Consider the following 18277-nt stretch of genomic DNA (forward strand, 5'->3'; position numbering starts at 1 on the left):
TAAGCAAAGTAGAGATATACAGCATAAACTTTCCTGAGCTGAAACCCACTTCACCAGCTCAGGAAAGCTTGTGCTCTATGATTATATATCATATAATATATTCAATATGATAGATAGATATATATAGATCTATCTATCTATCTATATTCAAAGCCTCTTTTCCTCTTCGCTTCCCTGCAGCCCCCCTTCCCCCGAGTCCGGCGAAGAAGGAGTTAAATGAGGGCCCAGGGCAGATCGAGAGTTGTAGCGAGCCACCGCGCACATGCGCAGAGTGGAGCTGAACCCAGGACTGGCCTCGCGCCCCAGTGCGGGGCTGGAGAGTCGCTGGTCCACGGAGGGCGCCTGCGCGCGGCGCACAGGTTAGGGGCGGGGCCATGGCTCTGCCCCCACGTCACGACGTTGGCTGCGGCTTCCTTGCGGCCTTTGTGCCTTGCGGGCAGTTCGGGGGGGAGGAGCCCAGGGTGTGGTTTTGGTCGGCCGCTCGCTAGGGGTAACCTCTCTGCCCCCCCCCAACGAGTAATCTCCGGGCCAACCGACACCTTTCCCGCAGAGTACGGGCACCCGCGCGGAGGGAGCAGGCTTCCGGTAGCAGCGACCGGTGCGTGTTGCGGCCCGTAGGTCGCCATGGGCTTTATCTTCTCCAAATCCATGAGCGACACGCTGAAGAGCCAGCAGGAGCTCGCGCTCGTCAACTCGCGGCTTCAGGTAGCTGGGCCTGGGGGTTGGGGCAGAGGCGGCGCTAACATTATTTGTCTCCTAGCCAATCAGGGGCCCGTGCTGCTTGTGGCACGTGGAGCAAAGGAGGGACGTGGCAGATGGGGGAGGGTGCATGGGCTTGGAGCAGCCGTTGGACCAGGTCCTGGCCCCTTCTGCAGCCTGGGGAGGCTAGCAACTCTGGGCTACAAATATTAACTATTTGCATGTATGTTAAATATGCATTCTAGTTCTCTTCCCCCTTCCTGCCTCCAATAGCGTCTCAAAAAAACAATTTTTCAGGTGTGGCGATCCCACAGGTAATGGCTATCTCAGCCTATGTTCCTCCTCCTCTCCCTTGCTGAGTCCTTGAAGACAAAAGGGTGGGTAGCCTGAGGCCCGTTGGTTCTCCAGCCCCTCATCCCTTTCCAGGAGGGGTTTGGGTAATAGGAGTAGGGAAGACAGCCGGTGATGGGCCGGCTCTGAGTCCGTGACCTCCACATGTGGTGGGATGAAATTACTGCTGGCGCGGCTGCCTGGTCTGTTATTGACTGCTTCTTGGGTTTATCTGTTTGCAGGGGGTTACATTTGACGTTCTGCATCTTTCAGAAAATGGCACATGAGCTGTTTTGCAATTAAAGGCTTGTTAAGCGTTGATTGAGGAACCTCATGTTGGCTGAAATTGACGCTAGGTTTCATGTTTTAGTTTTGGTTGGGCGGGATCGCGCCCTTTAGCTGAGCACTAAAGAATTGTGTTCGGAGATCATCGCAGCACTGGAAATGCTATGAGAAGGAGAGCATGAAGAAAGAAAGCCATGCATTTTTATTGTAGCAAAATTTTAGATTAGATTAGCTATAATCTGCCTAAAGCAGTGGTTCTTAACCTTTTCAGACTCAATGTGCCCATAACTTGAAGAACTGAGCGGCACTGCATTTACAAACTAGTTTAGTTTATTCCAGTGCTTGCCTCCTTGTTGAAGAGCCAGGAGAGCCTGAGCCTGCCTATCTCCTAACGCTTCTTGTGCCACCCTCCAACGGATCTTGTGGTTCCTTGGCATGTCCTTATACCCTGGCTGAGAATCGCTACTCTAAAGGCAATGAGTAATTTACAGATTTCTCTTGTATATGCTGGGCCAAATCATTTTACTTCCCGCAGTGCCCTAAAACTGTAAATGCAAGGCCACATTTTACATGTACTCTTGCATTTCCATTTTTTCTGCCCTAGACACTGTTGTCTTATAATAGGAAAGTGTAACAGATGATGTTCCTGAAAAGGGAAGTATAGCTGGTTTATTGCATCTTTTGATGGAAATTTTATATAGTCTGAAGATGGAGCTGATAATGTTTGTTAGTCTATAATTGGTCAGAAGGTAGGTCAGGGTCGTCACTTAGACACTAACTAGTTGATAGGGATTGTAACTGGAAAGAGTTGGAGCAGGTTTTTAGTTTATTTCCTTATAATAACTTCAGATACCCCCAGTTCCTCAAATCTTATTTTATGGAATATATATTTTTTTCTTTTGCTTATGTTCTGAGTCAGGACATGGAAAGCAGAAAAATGTGTGAAAACAAAATGCAAACAGACAAGCTTAGAAGAATCTTCATCATTCTGCAGCTACGTGAAGTGCTGTAACAACCGATATCCACAGGTGTTTTTTCGGAGGGAGCACATGCACCACTTACCTTATCTTCCTCTGGAAAATTTTTGGCTGCCTTTAATATCTAGGAAGCCTTTTTCTAATGAATGTATCGTATATGCCCAGTAAGATTCAAAGAGCATCAGTACATTTTTGGTTTTAAACATGGGTGTGACCCAGCAGTGCTGCTAACCTTTTTTTTTTTTTTCTTTGATACAGCTCTAAACCAGTGTTTCTCACTGAACCCATGGATTGCAATCCAAAAGTGGGTCACAAGAATATATGAGAGGGTTGTGGACAAACTTTAAAAATAGATCAACACAATTTAACAATGGATTCTCCTTTAAAGGAGAAAAACGTTGGAAACCATGGTTTTTCCCTTGCAAGATGGCGGAGTTCCAGCTGCAAGGGGCTACTTGGGGGGGCCCCTCTTTCCCATACATACCCACCCCCTGCCCCACACACTGAGGGTGCTGGGGGGAGGGGGGTCAGGAGTGAGGGGCACTGGGTCGAGATTGGTCATCAAAGTTTACAAATGGGTCCTGGTAGAAAAACGGTTGAAAACCACTACTCTAAACCAATGGTCACCAACCAGTGGATCGAGATCCACCGGTAGATCTTGGAGCCTCTTGTGGTAGATATCGGAGCTTCTTGGAGTCAATTGAGGCTGGGGTGAGGGGGCTGAGTGGTTATGTGCACCCCAGTCCAGCAGGTCAGTCTGTTGGGGAGGGAAGGGGTGGGGATCAAGGCCCCCGCGGTGAGGGACAGTGCCGCAGAGGCAGAAGCGGGTAAGTTGAGTGGGGCCCTGGCTGAGTGGGACTTACCTGCTGGGGAGGCACACCCCCGCACAATTTTTTCTCCCTCTCCCTTGATCTGTCCTCCCCCCCCCCGGTTCCTCTGTACAGACTTGCCTGCTGGGCAGGGGGAGGAGAGGTAGTGGTGCACGGTAGATCTTGGGTTGCTTTTAAATACCAAAGATGATCTTCCACTTAAAGGTTGGAGACCACTGCTCCAAACAGTAGCTTGGTATGCTCCATGACTGGGGGTAGTGTGTAGCCAAGAGGAAAGTCACCCCTCATTGCTTTTCTGAAATGCTAGACCTACCAACAGTATTGATGTAGCACTGTTCTGAAAAGAGCTGATAACAACTTGATCTGAACCAGGAGAGTTCATGGAGAAATGTTGTAGATGTCTCCATCGGAGCAGGCAGTATATTTTTTCCCTCTCTCTCTCTGCCTGAAAGATATTGAAATCAATTAGTCGATGTAAGTTCTTTAGCAGGGACTGTTGCAGCGGATGTCACATTTGCCTGCAGTAATATAAGCATACTGATTTCATAACTCATGGCCCATGGAGCATATGCAACCTGTGAGGGGTACAGTTGCAGCCTCCAGGCTCCTGCCCAGCTACCACACTGGCTGTAACGTCAGTTGGAGTTACCAGGTTCCCCTTCCCTCTTTTGGCTTTTGCTGCCTGCTCCTGACCCAGGGGGTGGAGCAGTGCAGTGCAGTGCAGCACAACTTAGAGCTGAGTGCGAGTTTAGGGCCATGCAGGCCATGTAGTATGGGGGGAGGGTCTGCATAATGTGAGAGGCTCTCATGTGGTGCAGCAGGCTGGGGGAAGCTCCTGCACAATGTGGGGGCAGGACGGGGGAGGGTATCATCTATGGGGCATATGGCCAGGAGGCTTGTAGGCCACCCCAGGGCAGCCTGTAGGCATATGGCTCTTGCTGGTGTGACCCACAGGGTGTTCGGCTCCAAGCTGCTTAGGAAATGGACAGCCCTGCTATAAAATTAGTACTCTGGGCCCTGGTCAGGGAAGTGAAATGACTGCATAGTTATATTGGATTATTAGACTTTTCAGCATGAATGTGTTGAGTTAATTTTAAAAGCAGCTATTGGTGAGGGGAAAGAGCCTACATCAGGGCTCACCCAGAAGTTACATATCTGTTGTGCCAAAGCTGGGAAGCTAGACATGCTCTTAGCATCCTTTTAATCTCTACACCAGGGATCGGTAACTTGCAGCCCTTGGACCGGTTCTAGCCACGAATGTGGGGCTTCAGCAGCCTTCAGTGGTAGGGGGATTCAGCTGTGGGTGCTCTTTCCATGCTGCTGCAGGGTCAAGTGCCAGCTGTGTCAGGTTCCTAGCATCTGCCCACCCACTCGCCTCTGACTTGGGGTGAGTCATTCCAAGTGGTGGCTGGAAGAAGATAGAAGTGCTACTAAGAAGCATCATTGTCCACTTCTTCCCACTCAGTGCACATGTCAAGAATTAAAGATTAGGCCAATCTAGCATGGCCCCAAGGTGCATGCCAAATGCACCTGAAACAAAGACCTACAGAGCAGGGTCACCTTAAAACAGTTACATTACCTAACTTCCAGACCCTATTGCACTTGAGAATGAGTGGGCAGGTCATGCTTCTCAGTGGTGCTCCCAGACTCTCTGTAAAAGTAGTGTAAATATACCCTAAATATTCAGAAGGTGTGAGGGGAGGGTGCTGATTCTGGTGAGAACAAACTGAGATGGCGCACAGGCACATCTCTTGGGAGTGTCTGAAAGTAACTGTGGTATAGGTTGTAGGCATGTTGGTCTAAGGACATAGGCAGACAAGGTTCCTTGGGTGAATCTGATATCTTTTATTAGACCAACCCAAATAGTTGGAAAATAATTATTAAGCAAGCTTTCGGGTTCTACTTTTCATTCCATGCAGGAAGAGCACACACCAACTGCTGAAACTTCCTTAGCCTGACAAAGGCGTTTTGAACCCAAAAGCTTGCTTAATAATTATTTTCCAACTATTTGGGTTGGTCTAATACAAGATATCAGATTCACCCAAGGAACCTTGTCTGAAAGTACCTGTGGCCTTTGAGTCTGACAGCCCCATACATAGGTCCTTATTCTTTTAGTTGCTGAATTGCTTTTGTTCTAAATAAAATACATTTTGGTGTTTAGTGACCCAAAATAATTATTACACCTTTTGAAGGGAGTAGAACTGCACTGCCAAACTCAAGCCAGACCTGCTGAGATGGTTGTAATCTGTATGCAGGAGATTGTAGTCCTAAAGCCTGACTCCATCCAAAGGGAGGTGATAGCATGAAGCTGAAGTCTTGAAATGGGATTTGCTCCAAAAGGGAGGTGGGATAAGAAGTGTGGTTAGTGACAGCTGTGAAAGTTACATGCTCATTCCATTGAATACAGTGCCTTATTCAGTGAAGTCCTTTACAGCAATAAAAACAACAAATACGTAGGGTAAAAGATGTCCGTGTTCTTCACTGCTTCCTTTTCAATACTGATAATAAATTACTTAACCACAATGTATAGTTTGCAGATGTCAGTGGGAGAAGGCAGAGGGAGCTAGTAACTACATTTCAATCTCTGTTTGTCAAAGACTTGCCATGGATTAGGACTTCCCTAGCTTGCAGTAGGGATCCAGACCAGCATCTGGTAAGCCCCAAATATGAGTGGAGACGTGACATGAAGCCTCCTGTCCTCCACTTCCTTTTCAAGGCTAGGGGTGTTCCATTACAACAGAGGATTGGGGCCTCATAAGTGTTGTATTGTTGCTGTTTGAAAAACAGTAGAGAAGGGCTTATCAAGCTGCCTTGTTCTGAAGGTCTTGCTGTTTGTCTTGTGCCTTGATAATGTGGCTCCACAGCTAAATATCCATTGTAAACTTTGTGAAAACAGTTCCCAGTATGGTACTGTTGACAATTGTATTTTATCACATCCCTGCTCCTGGAAAGGTCACCATATGAAGCTGTGAACAAACAACAGATATGTTTTAGCTGAAAATCTTGTAGCAAAATTTTTGTTTAATGCTTTAAATTTGATAGGGTTTTTTGGTATTGCAGAGCTGTTCCAGGTCTTGGAGCATATATAATAGGTTTCTGCAAAGTTTATTTGTAGCTAAAATAAAAATCTGTTATCACCATTCATATAGTTATACATGAGTGCCTTATTTAATCTGTTTTAAGAAGTACTGAGCACAGAGCTTTAGGTTCTGAACAGGCATCTTTTCTAGGAAATTCACTTAGAAATCTAGAAATCTTGCTGGAAGAAGGAGCAGTAGAGGCATTCAACCTGCAGCTGTCCCCTCTTCCTTCCTCTCCATGACTTCACCAATGGAATGATTCCAGCCAGGGGACGGTATAGGGAGAAGTGGGGCTGCTCTACTCCTCCCAGTTCTTGTGTGGAGTGGGGCAGCAGGGAAAGACTTCCTGCCCCTTCCCCAGACTGAGAGCAGTCTTTCCCACTCTGCTTTCAGTCTCCTGGAGCAAATTGGAGAGCACAGCGGGGCAAATACCTCACTCATTCCCTAAGCTGGCCTGGGGAAAGCACAGGGAACCTTTCCCCACTGCTCAAATCCTCCCAGTCCCTGGGAGGATTTGAATGGTGTGGAAGTGAACAGATGTTCTTCCCTACTGGAGAAACTCTCCCACAGGAGAAATCTTCCTTGATGAAAGAAAATGATCTTTCTTTTGCAGGAGGCATTTTTCCTGCTGGAGAAACATGATGAGTGTCTGTATGCATGTGGCTTCTATCAGGAGAGTGGCATTTCTCCTGGTAGAAATGTAATGTCTGTATATGGCCTTAGCGGCTTAGCCTCTCTAGGCTTTCCTAACATACCAGTGCTTTTCCTCAGTGTCCATGGTTTACTTTTTTTAAAGATTCCTCTATTTTAATTTACCTTCAAAATCAGATTTATCAAATGAGCAGCAGACACATGGGAAAATAAAGATGAAAACACAGGCTTTTTATCTCAATTTCAGTGAGATTGCTGGTCCCTTATAGCAATTATGTGCACAAAACATTCAGAAGGGAGCATGATATTTTCTTCTGTTTAATTTCAGTTCTAAAAGCTGAAATGGTCTATGTGCATTATGACATAAAGAATACTTTGTCATACACATTAATTGCTCTCAGACTACCTTAAATATTAAACAATTGTTACTTATCAGCATTTAGATTTAACAAGTGAATTGAATTTTCAAGAAACCATGATTTATATATGTAGACTTCTGCCCCACAGTCCATCGTATGATGGAATAGGGTTGAGGTACAGTTAAATCCCTGGGAAGATTGTGAATGCAGTAGCCTGTTTCTCACAATTTTGAAAGGGTTTGAAACTGAGTCATTTTAAAAATAAGTTTGAGCTCTATCCAACTTTGAGTTCCATTGCCAAGTTTTGAATCTTTTACTATCATCTCTCTCAGCCCCCAAAGTGTCTCTCTCTCGCTCTGTCTCCAAAAGGAATCAAAACTCATGGAAGAGGTGATATCTTATTAGGCAACCAGATAGTCGCAAACAAATTGTTTTATTTGAAAAGTTTCAGACACACTTACCCTTCGTCAGGCATAGGAGAAAGCAGAGATTGTACGTTTTTACATTCTGTGCACTCTAATGCCTGGTGAAGGATAAGTGTGCCCCAAAGCTTGCAAATAAAATAATTTGTTTGTGAATATCTAGTTGCCTAATAAAAGATATCACCTCTTCCATGAGATTTGATAATTAAGTTGCTTATTTATTTACCAGGTTTTAGAAAATCTGACTGATAAAGACTGGCATAACAATACCCAGGCATGTTTTGTGTAATTGGCTCTAGAGATGACCAGTATGACGCACAGGATGTTAGTAACCCTGTATATGATCCCTTCAGATATACCTGTTAGTCACTTCAACAGTTGACATATAGTAGTCACTTGACAGTCAGAAAGCAGGGTGGATATGCAGTTAAGGCAGCTGTTGGGTAATGCCAGATCCCAGAGTCCCCAGCAGTTACAGTACTCTCAGTCACAGCTGGGCAAGGGGCTCCTAGCCACAGGAGAGACCCTGCTCCACATGAAAATGTAAAGCTTGATAGCAACCAGCTATAAAGTTAGTGCACACGTTTGAGGGCTAACTTTATAGCTGGTTGGAGCTTTTTATTGTGTAATGGCTACTTTACATGTACAGCTGGTCTCAAAGTGATTGCACAATTAACCAGTTAATTGCCCAATACCTGTAACTTGTAGAGGGGGCCTAGTAAATTAACTAAATAATATAGATAGATGTAGAGCACAAGCTTTTGTGAACACAAGTTCATTTAATCAGATGCTGTCAAAGGACAGTATAGAGCAGTATATAAAGGGGTGAGAGTGATTTGAATATAAAAGGTGGGAAAAGTGGAAGAAGTTAGTCAACTTGCAGTGTCAAGATGCAGTAGAAACAATTTGCAGTTTAATGTTTTAGCAATGTCATGGTAGCCTCCTGAGTGAAAACTGCTGCTGAGGGATGTGCGTTGCCTCCTCTAGACATGCTCAAGTCCACAAATGAGGCAGTGTAGATGGCTTGGAGGGCATACACAGGTATACTTATCGGGCATTCGAGCCATCAAGAGGTAGGCCCCATTCTCTCAAGACCCCTCGGACACATGCTCAAGCTGTCTACTCCTTTTAATTTTCAGGTTCAAGTATGCACAGAGGTCTTGTTTTTGCTCCTAGGCTCACTGAACACTCTACGGATTCTGATTATTAGACTCAGATATGTCCTTGTTTATTGTGGGGTAAATCCACTGACTTTTAAATTGGGAGTAACTCCATTAAAACATTGCAACTGAGAGAAGAAGCTGGGCTAGTGCATTTTAGTAGAGTTTGCATTGCTGACCAGTTGGAACCAAATTAAATGCTAAGAGCTTGATTACGGAGACCAGTAGTTATCTTTCTTGGGACAGCAGGCATCTTGCATGGCTCAGAGTGAGAGCTCTGGCTGACATGGAGAATTTGTTCAATTGACCAGGATTTTTAAAAGTGGTTATCTACCAATGGGATTTACTATCACACCAAAGCTAGTTAGATATCCAGGTGCTTTTGTAAAGCCTTCAAAGGACCTAAATACCATTATAAAGCTGGACCAAGGTCCAGTGGAGCTTTGCTGTACTAGTGCCCAAGGCTCTTTTCATCAGCTGCTTTTATTTGCATTCAGGTAGATCCACGTTTTTGTGGCTAAATTCCCTGAAGTCCTTTTGTTCTCCAAGTCCAAAAGCTCTCTCCATACTACCTGGCTTCTTTGTGATCCCAGAATACTGTGTGTAGAGACTTTGGAGGTAGTACTTTGAAGTGAGGCCAGCCTGTGGAATTAGTGAGTATGTGCTACTCATTAAACATTACCAAAGTGAAATATTGTTGTCTTAAGTGAGTTTATGAGGGTCCTCTTATTTTTCTTCAGTGGCATTCATTTATCAGCATCTACTTTGGTGCTTTTGCTTTACCTATAGCAGGTTAGGGTGTTATGTCTTTTACTGTGTCAGGGATGATGGTAGTTTTACAAAGAGTTTAGAGTTTAGATTATGAATTTGTATAGGATGGTTTGGATAGGGATCATTCTGCCTCAGGCAGGGGGTTGGATTAGATCGGTGTTTCTTAACCCATGGTTTGCAAGAATATATGAAAGGGTCACGAACAAACTTTTAAAAATGGATTCTTCTTTAATGGAGAAAAGCATGGGAAACTCCAGGTTTTCCCTTGCAGGCTGGCAGAGTTCCAGCCTGCAAGGGGCTGCTTGGGGTGGGGGGAGCACAAGGAGGGTGAGCAGGCAGGGGGCGCCTTGTGCATGTGCACCTGCCCACATGCACATGGCAGCCAGGCAGCATGCAAAGCAGCTCCTGCAGGTAAGTACGGCACGGGGGACGCAGGCTATATGTCGGGGTATGTGCATGCCTGCCCCCCCAGATTTGTGCACCCACAGCAGGCACAGGGCTGTAGCTTGGGCGGACCAGCACAGGCAGGAGCTGCCTCTGTAGTGGAGCAAGTCAGTGAGACTTGTTGCTGCCACCACTGGGCCCCCTGTGCCACTTGCGCCACCAGCAGTATGAGGAGTAATGGACAGGGGAGGGGGATCACACTTCCTTCAGCTCCTCTTGCTGCCAGCTGCGCATGCACTGGGCCATGGCTGTACCCTGCTGCCATGGCCTGACTGCTTCTGCTGTCCTCGGGTTGCCTGCACTGCCTGCCATCCCATTCCCCCTCTGGGGTAGAGCCACGGCCTGAGAGAAATGGCAGTGGCAGCCAGACCATGGCAACAGGATAGAGTCACAGCCCAATGTGTGAGCAGCTGGCAGCGGTAGGAGGTGAAGGCAGCGTGCCACCCCCATGCCCCTTCCGTCCATACTCCTCACGCTGCTGGTGGTGTGGGCGTCCTGGTGGTGGCAGCAATGAGTCTCACCATCCCTCTCTTTCATCCCGCCACAGGAACTGGGCCATGGAGGCAGTTCTTGCCCATGCCAGTTGGGGCAGGTTGCAGCCCTGTGCCTGCTGTGGGCACACAAATCTGGGGGTGCGTGTGTCCTCCAATGCCCCCCACACCCACCACCTGCCCTGCATACTGGGGGGCTGTGGCCTAGAGATGGGAGGCAGTGGGTCAGGAGTGTGGGGCGCCAGTAGGGCTGTGTGGGGTGAGGGGCTATGGTAGTGAGGGGCACCGGCAGAGCCAGGGGGCTGTTTTCAACTTGGGTTATTTGCTGGGTCAGGACTGGCCATCAGTGTTTACAAATGGGCCCTGCTACAAAAAAGGTTGAGAACCACTGGACTAGATGACCTCTGGGGATCCTTTCCTGCTCTACTTTTCCAGTTCTATGATAGATCTGTAGCTAGTGCGAATGAAACGTAGTACTGTTGCAGCAATATTAGAGAAACTTCTAAAATATCAGTCTATTTTACTAATGGAACAAATACAGATCTGAGGGATATATTCTTTGTCTATACAGATAATGTTGTGTTTTTAATAAATGTTGCAGCAAAACTCATAACCCAGATTGTGCAGTAAGTGGTGGCTTCTGGTTTATAACTTACTGTTTTTATTTAACCAGTACCAGTTGTTGAAATCCAAGGATGTTTTTAGATGAGTCTAAAACTAAGAAATTACTTTTTTATTTAATAAAAACTGATGTTCTGGAAATTCATGATTTGTTGTGTCAAATCATTTCTTTAATGGTAACACCACTGAGTCACTGAGAATAATAACTTATATTACTTTTTTGCATTAACTGGAGTACCATTAATAATGAGGGCTGAATTCATGATGACTTCATATCTTTGTCACAGCCCTTTTCCTACTTTTGTTCAGTATGATGCTATTTTTCACTTTTATTAGGTATCCACTAGTTATGTATTGTAGCTAATGTATTTGCATTTTTTCTGTAGTGCTGATGATAATATCATCTAAGCACATTGGGAGGGGAGGGCCTGTGGTTCCCTCTTCTAGATTATCCAGTTACAGTGTTTCACCTTAGATTAAATGTAAAGCATCATAGGAAAGAAAGAAATATAAGCAAGAATTGAGCAGGGGAGATAAACATCGAGCATGAGCAAATCAGGGGGAGAAGTTGTTCTATAGGCAAGGGGACAGACATTCAAAAAGCCAGAGCCTGAATTGATTCACTCTTCACAGATTAATCTAACCTGTGTATATTGAACCAATTTGCAAGTGAATAGATATCCACTTTTAACTCAGGAAATGCAGGCACATGTCTGCAGTGGCTCAGGTCAGAAGCCAGGGGGCCCTTGGCTGCAGGGAAGCTGTGCTGGGAGGGTGCGGGGGGACAGAGGGTGGCCAGCCCTGGAAGTAGCCTCAAGTGAGCTGGCATGGACCTGAGTTGGGGTCTGCCTGGTGCTCCTCCCTTGCTGCCGAAGGGTGAAGACATGGCCAGAGAACAGCTAGTGTGGCCCTTTGGGACAGATGGGGCAGGGAGGGGGTTTATCCCCTCTTCTGCCCCTGGGGGACTGCAGTCGGGGTCTGCCAGCCCTGACCGCTGCCTCTGCCTATCACTCTCTGTGCTGGGCGAGTAACGGAATAGGCTCCCTCCCTGCCCCCTTTGCCAGACGCTGGAGAGCGGGGGGAATAACCCCCTCCCTGCACCCTTGCTGTGCTCCCACCACTGCAGCACCGAGGGGGTAGCACCAGGCTGACCCTGGCATGGGTCCATGCCGGTGAGACAAGAAGGGGGCCTGGCCATTTCACTTGAGGCTACTGCCAGGGTTCGCCATGCCCCCGCTGCTGGAGCAGTGAGCAAAGAAATGCCTGACCTGGGGGTGGGGGGACTGCCGTGCCCCTGCCTGGAAGACCCTGCTGGGATCTGTGCATGGGGGCGGGAATTAACCTCTTCCCTGCCCGCTTCACTTTAGAGGGGCTGGGAGCAGAAGGGTGGGGTCAGCCCTGTTCCCCTGGAGCAGAGAGCACAGCCCAGCTCAGGGCTGCAGGTCATGCTGGGATGCTGGGGGACTCTGGTTTAACTTAAACAAGGAAGGGATTTGGGACAGAAGTTCCATAAACTAGTTTGAGCCAAATCAGTTAAGTCTGATACTACATTCAACCAGGTTTATCTCAAACTGGTTTCAGCCATTTTGAAACTGGTTTATGTGCACTGAACATCTGTTCTGTCACAGGTTTAAACCAGTTTCTGATCACTTAAACTAGCTTATGTGTAATGTCTGTCCCTAAGCATAGTAGCAAAAGGGAAATCAGAGTGGGAAACTTGACGAGTAGTAGCTTTTAAGAATTAATTTAATTAGATACAGTTCATTTGCTCACCTTACAGCTCTGACTTTGCGTATTTTCACCTATTAAACAAACATTGAGAATCTCAAAGTTTGGTTCTCAGAAATTACTACCTAGTAAACCTAAACCTTTGTGTACACATTTTCGGGATGGGGCATGATATACTTGTCTTCGTGAATTTTTGTTTCCTTCCGTCAACCCTTTCCCCTGTCCCATCAGCGACTTCGCATGCCATGCTTTGATGGGATATAAACTGTGACAGGCATTGGGCCTCACAAAGGGGAAAGGCTTTTCAGGCATGGAGCCACTGTGGCCCCGCCCAAGTTTACTCTAGCTCAGGGGTGTCCAACCTTCTTGAATGTGGGGCCAGATCACGACCTTTTTATCACCCAGTGGGCTGGCAAGCTATATTCAAAGACCTCACAGGAAGTGACATCACATCAGGAAGTGATGTCACGTGACCTTTAACACCAATGAAGTTGCAGGAAGTGACAATGAAATGGGTCTGCTCCACGTGGGAACTTAACCTGTGCCTCCGTCCGCCCCGGCCCAGCCCCGAGGCGCCCCCAGCTCTGCACGGGAACTGACCTCGTGCCTCCGTCCACCACGCATGTGAGCAGGGCACAGGCCATTCTACAGCTCCCCCGGCCACATGCTGGGGGCAAGGGGCAGAGCCCGTCCCCAGCTCTCCAATCAGGCGCAGCCGGGGCAGCCCCGCTCCACGCAGCCCTCGTGGCAGCTGCGGCAGGACCCGGCTGACTGATGAGCCGGGCCCCATGGGGTTAAGCAGCTCCCCTCCGCTTGCTGCTGGCAGGGGCCTGTGGGCCGGCTCTCCCTGCCTCGCCGCTGCCCCGCCGCCACTGTGGCTCCATGCTGCTGCCACCGCCGCGGTGGCAGCTCTGCGCTCCACTGCCGCCACCACGGCGCTGCGCCCAAGGGGGAACGAGAAGGGAAAAAGGGAAGAGTGCAGTAGTAAAGGAGAGCCCCAAACACCCCAGTCCCTCTAGTAATGGGGTAGGGGCCCGGTTACTCTTTGGCTGCCTTTACACATACATTGCTCCATGACAGTCAAATGTGTGACGTTGGGGAGAGAGAGAGAGAGAGAGAGATGATTTCAAACAATCTATTGGAGAACTGAAGAAGAAGGGTCTAATAAAGGTTTAAGGAACTTACCCACGTCATTATTTTACCTCTTCTTGCTTGGCTTTTTAACAACCTCTGCAACCCCTGTTTACTTAAAAAAGCATTTACACATGCATCAATATAGAATTGAACAGTTGCACCTGATATTCATTTAGGAAAAAAAATATTTCCCCCTTCATCACAACTGGTAAGTTAAGTGATATGCCACTAAGAAATTTAAGTCATTCAGGCTCTGTGTATGCTGTGATAGATAGGTTAGAGCCTTATAATTAAGATGAATTATAATGGGGGGGAAAAAGTTTTACTTTTTTTTTTTTTTTAAATGATTCTTGGGCACTATTCTGTACTTTTTATGTAGAATTTATCTTCTCCAACTGCTGCCTGTGGAGAAGAGCTGTAAATTTAAAGTCCAGCTGTAACTATTACATGACTTGTGTATGTTTCAGCATGAAATAATGGTGCTGTCGAGTGTAGTACTGTGTATGTGTAAATAGTTTTGAAGCTTAAGTTCTCATAATAATGTGCCTTGCAGCATTGTTTTGCTGTAACTTGAGTTATGCAGACAGACATTAATTTATTTATTAGACTTTGATTTGGTGCCATATAAAAATGCTTGACAAAAAGTTCATACTGCAGAATGCATTGAATGCTGAGTGGGGACATAGATTAATGCAATTTTACTTTTTTTTTAAGTCCCTTCTTAACAATCAACACTCTCTTGGTTTCAGGCAAAACATAACATAGTTATATTGCATCTTCTGCCAAGGTTTTGTTTCCTTAACAAGCTTGCATTGAACAGCAATAAGAGAAAAGAATGAGGTAATTTTATCCTCGTATTCAACAATTTGTTCTTAAATTTGGAGAAACAAAAAATCAGTTCCCCTTAGCTAATTTTCAAATAAGCCATGTTTTATGATCATGTCAATGCAATACATGTCTATTTCGAATAGTTAAAAAAACACATAAGACCCAACATTACAAGTAATCGAAGAGGATCAGAAAACTATAAAGGTTAAATCCAGAGATGACCTTTTTTCAGGAAAAGAATCTGATCATAACACGCTGTGTAAATTAGTGTGGTAGACTGTAGGAAGGGATTAGTATTCAGATGACTGGGATGGGGAAAAATGGTTTGAAATGAGTAAGATTAAAAGTAAAAACAAGTGCAAAGAACTATACTAAGGAAAGAAAAGGCAAAATCAAAATGTGAAGTGGGAGAATTTAACTGGCTAGAGCAGGCCCAGCACATGTGCCAAGTATGGCACGCAAGGCCATTTTGCTCAGCACACCACCACCAGCCAGGCTCTAAGCAGCTGTTGCCAGCCACAGAGCCCAGGCTGCTCCCAGCAGGCAGCTGGGAGGCTGCAAGCCCTGCTGCAAATAGACCAGGCTCCATGAGCCGGCTGCAGCTGGGAGGCTGCAAACAGCTACTGACTGGGCATGAGAGTAGCTCCGGCATGTCAGCACTCCAGCACCTTCCAAGGTAGACATTGTGGTTTTTTCAGCACTCCAGCCGAAAAACATTGCTGACCTCTGGGCTAGAGAGTAGATGTGCAGAAAAGATCCTTGTGGTTTACAGTGGGTTGCAAGTTGACAGAAGCAGTGATGCAATACTATTGTTTAAAAAAAAGAAAAGAAAAGGAAAAAAAAAAGGCAAATGCAATTCTGGGACATGTTACAGGGTGTGTTGCATGCAAGATGCATGGTTATTCGTATTCCATTTTTTGTGGCACTTCTGAGGCTTTGGCTGGTATAATGTGTCCACTGGAGGCATTGTACTTTAAGAAAAATGTAGACAAGTAGGAGAGTGTGTCCAGCAGAAAACATCAAGAATAATGTGCAGTTTAGATCATTTTCTCTAAGAATAAAGAATTGGGTTTTCTGTTTCCTTTCAGGCTTTTCTTTTCTAAAATAAGAACAATACTCTTGAAATGTGTGGTTTTGTGTGTTTGGGGTTTTTTGTACATTCTTATATAGACAATAGTAATGTAGTTCTTTGTGTTCCCCGAGAAGGTATATTTAAAAAGTAATTAGTTTGCGTTGCAGCAAGAGCTATGTAGGCTAAATATTAAATATTTTTTCAACCACAAGGGTAGTACAGCACTGGAACAGATTATTTAGAGAGGCAGTGGAACATGTTAGACAAACCTTTATTGTGAGAGTCTAGTTGTAGTTCAGGGCTATCAAACTTGGGCTGTGTGGGTCCGCTCCTCAGGCCAGATGGGGCCCACAGATCAGTCCTGTGCACCAGAACCAGTGTGTGGAGCCAGTCTAGTTTGGGTGCTGCATGCAGTGAATGCCCTGGAACAGCCTCATGTGCCGCACGCAGCTCATGGGGCCAGGGTCAGGTCCAGTGTGCGCTGCATGTAGGTCCATGGGCAGCACTGCGGGCCAGATGATGAGGTTCCACAGGCCATATCTTTGACAAGCCTGATGTATTTGTAGAGCAGTGAACTGGACAAATACTTAAAGCCCCTTCCAGCCCTACTTTTCTCTACATTTCTTTGATTATAGCAACACAAAAGATGTAATACTGTAGCAGGATTCTGGTATAGTTAATTCAGCAGAGACACGGTTTTCTGGTTTTATTTTCAAGTTTAGTATCTAGTACTCTTCCTCCATACTTTCAGCTCGTGTCCACGTCCCCTCCCCTTCCTCATGTCACATGTATGTATGTGCATAGTCACACACATGCACATGCTTGATAGTTAACTTGGGTTTTCATTTGTTTTAAAATCGCAATAAATGGAAAACTGTCTTGGGGGCCAGGGTGTGGGCAGTTGGGTAGGTCATATTTTTGGCAAGGGCAGGGTCCAGAAGCAAGGATCTAGGATTGGGGGAACTGGAGTCAGGAACCCAGGTCAGGCTGGCAGAGCTGAAGTTCGAGGAGTATAGCAGCAGTCTCATGCCCAGTCAGTTTGCTACTGTCTGCTTTGGTCTTATGAGTGGGGCCCTTTTCCAGTAGCCCTGGGGATGACAGCCTGATCATTTTAAAAAGGGTGGGGAGCCGAAACCTTTCCAGTTGGGCTGAGGTTCATTACACTGTGCTTTATAGTACAATTACTTTGGGAATTGTATAACCGGCTTTGAGTATGGTATATGGCTTCATTTTTGTAGCTGGGAAATAGCTTTACTAGTACTCTGAGGCCCAGATTTAAAAAATGCCCCACAAGTGCACAAGTAAAACTTGTCAATATGTACTGGTTAACTGCTGTGTTGTGTTCCCCACAGTAGTCTTGTTGTGCTATGGTAGATCTTACTTCCATAAGTAGTCTTATTGGGTGCCTGTACACAAGCTGGGAGGCTGCTCTGAGCTGTAATTACAGCCTATCGGAATAGACAGCCTCCGGATATCGTGTATCAGCATGCCCGCACTTCAAAATGGCAGTGGGGATGTTTTTAACTAAAGCTTGTGTGAGCTTTAGATAAAGCGCTCCCATCACCGCTTTGAAGCATGGGGATGCTGATGCACAAGCTGCTCTGGGTGCTTTAATTAAAGCTGCCCTCGAAGCCAGTCTAATTTAAAGTGCCCCCCACCCCACCCCTGGAGCCCATGTAAAAATGCCCATCAACTCCAGTGGAAGTATTGGTATGAGTAAGGATTGCATGGCTTAGTAACTCCAGTTACTATTACTATAACTGTATCTATTTGCTACTGCTATTTGCTTCTCAGTCTCAGTCTGTTTAAAAAAATTACACAAAACCACTAGTTTCATGTCCTAGCAAAAAGAAAGAAACCTGCATTTCCTAACAGGAGCAATTAATTAGATTTATTTCTTATTAGAACGAGTGTAATGAGAATCTAATTGTCCTCCAGATGGCTTTCTTCAGAGGCTCATATGTTCATAGGAGCTTGAGTTTACTTTGATTGTTTAGCATATTTTCTCTGTTTTAGATGTATGGTCACTGGATTTTGGATTAATTTGGATTAACTTGAAAAATACAAGCCAAATTTTATAACAGCCCATTTCCAAAGTTGTTTTCATCACAAGTCTGAATATTTTTGGCTCTTCTAAATGGTGGTTTTTAATAATGCCCTTTTTGATGTATTGAGTCACGAAACCCACTGTGTTTGAGATTTATAGAAAACTTGTACAATTTCAGTGTGCAGCTACTGAGATCCTTGAGAGAGATGTTGACATTTTTTCTTTATCTGCCTAGGCAGGCTAGTGACTTCTCAAGGTTAGCTTTCAATTAAGAAAGGTTTTGTATTGTGGGGAAGGAGGTGGGGGGGGGTGTTGGTGGTGGTTTATTGCTCTTAGAACCCTATTTTT

At 45.8% G+C, this 18277-nt stretch overlaps 1 protein-coding gene across 1 annotated transcript in view; it reads left to right on the forward strand.

The window, feature by feature from the left end:
- The first annotated feature begins 356 nt into the window (after positions 1-356).
- The window catches only part of PLGRKT (plasminogen receptor with a C-terminal lysine), a 49565-nt gene continuing 31644 nt past the window's right edge, over positions 357-18277 (forward strand). The window contains exon 1 of the mRNA XM_025206217.1: positions 357-705. Within this exon, the coding sequence (XP_025062002.1) occupies positions 625-705 (81 nt within the window). The 5' untranslated portion in view covers positions 357-624. The remainder of the gene's footprint in view (positions 706-18277) is intronic.

The sequence above is a fragment of the Alligator sinensis genome, unplaced genomic scaffold (assembly GCF_000455745.1).
Source record: "Alligator sinensis unplaced genomic scaffold, ASM45574v1 scaffold392_2, whole genome shotgun sequence".
In the NCBI taxonomy this organism is placed as follows: domain Eukaryota; kingdom Metazoa; phylum Chordata; order Crocodylia; family Alligatoridae; genus Alligator; species Alligator sinensis.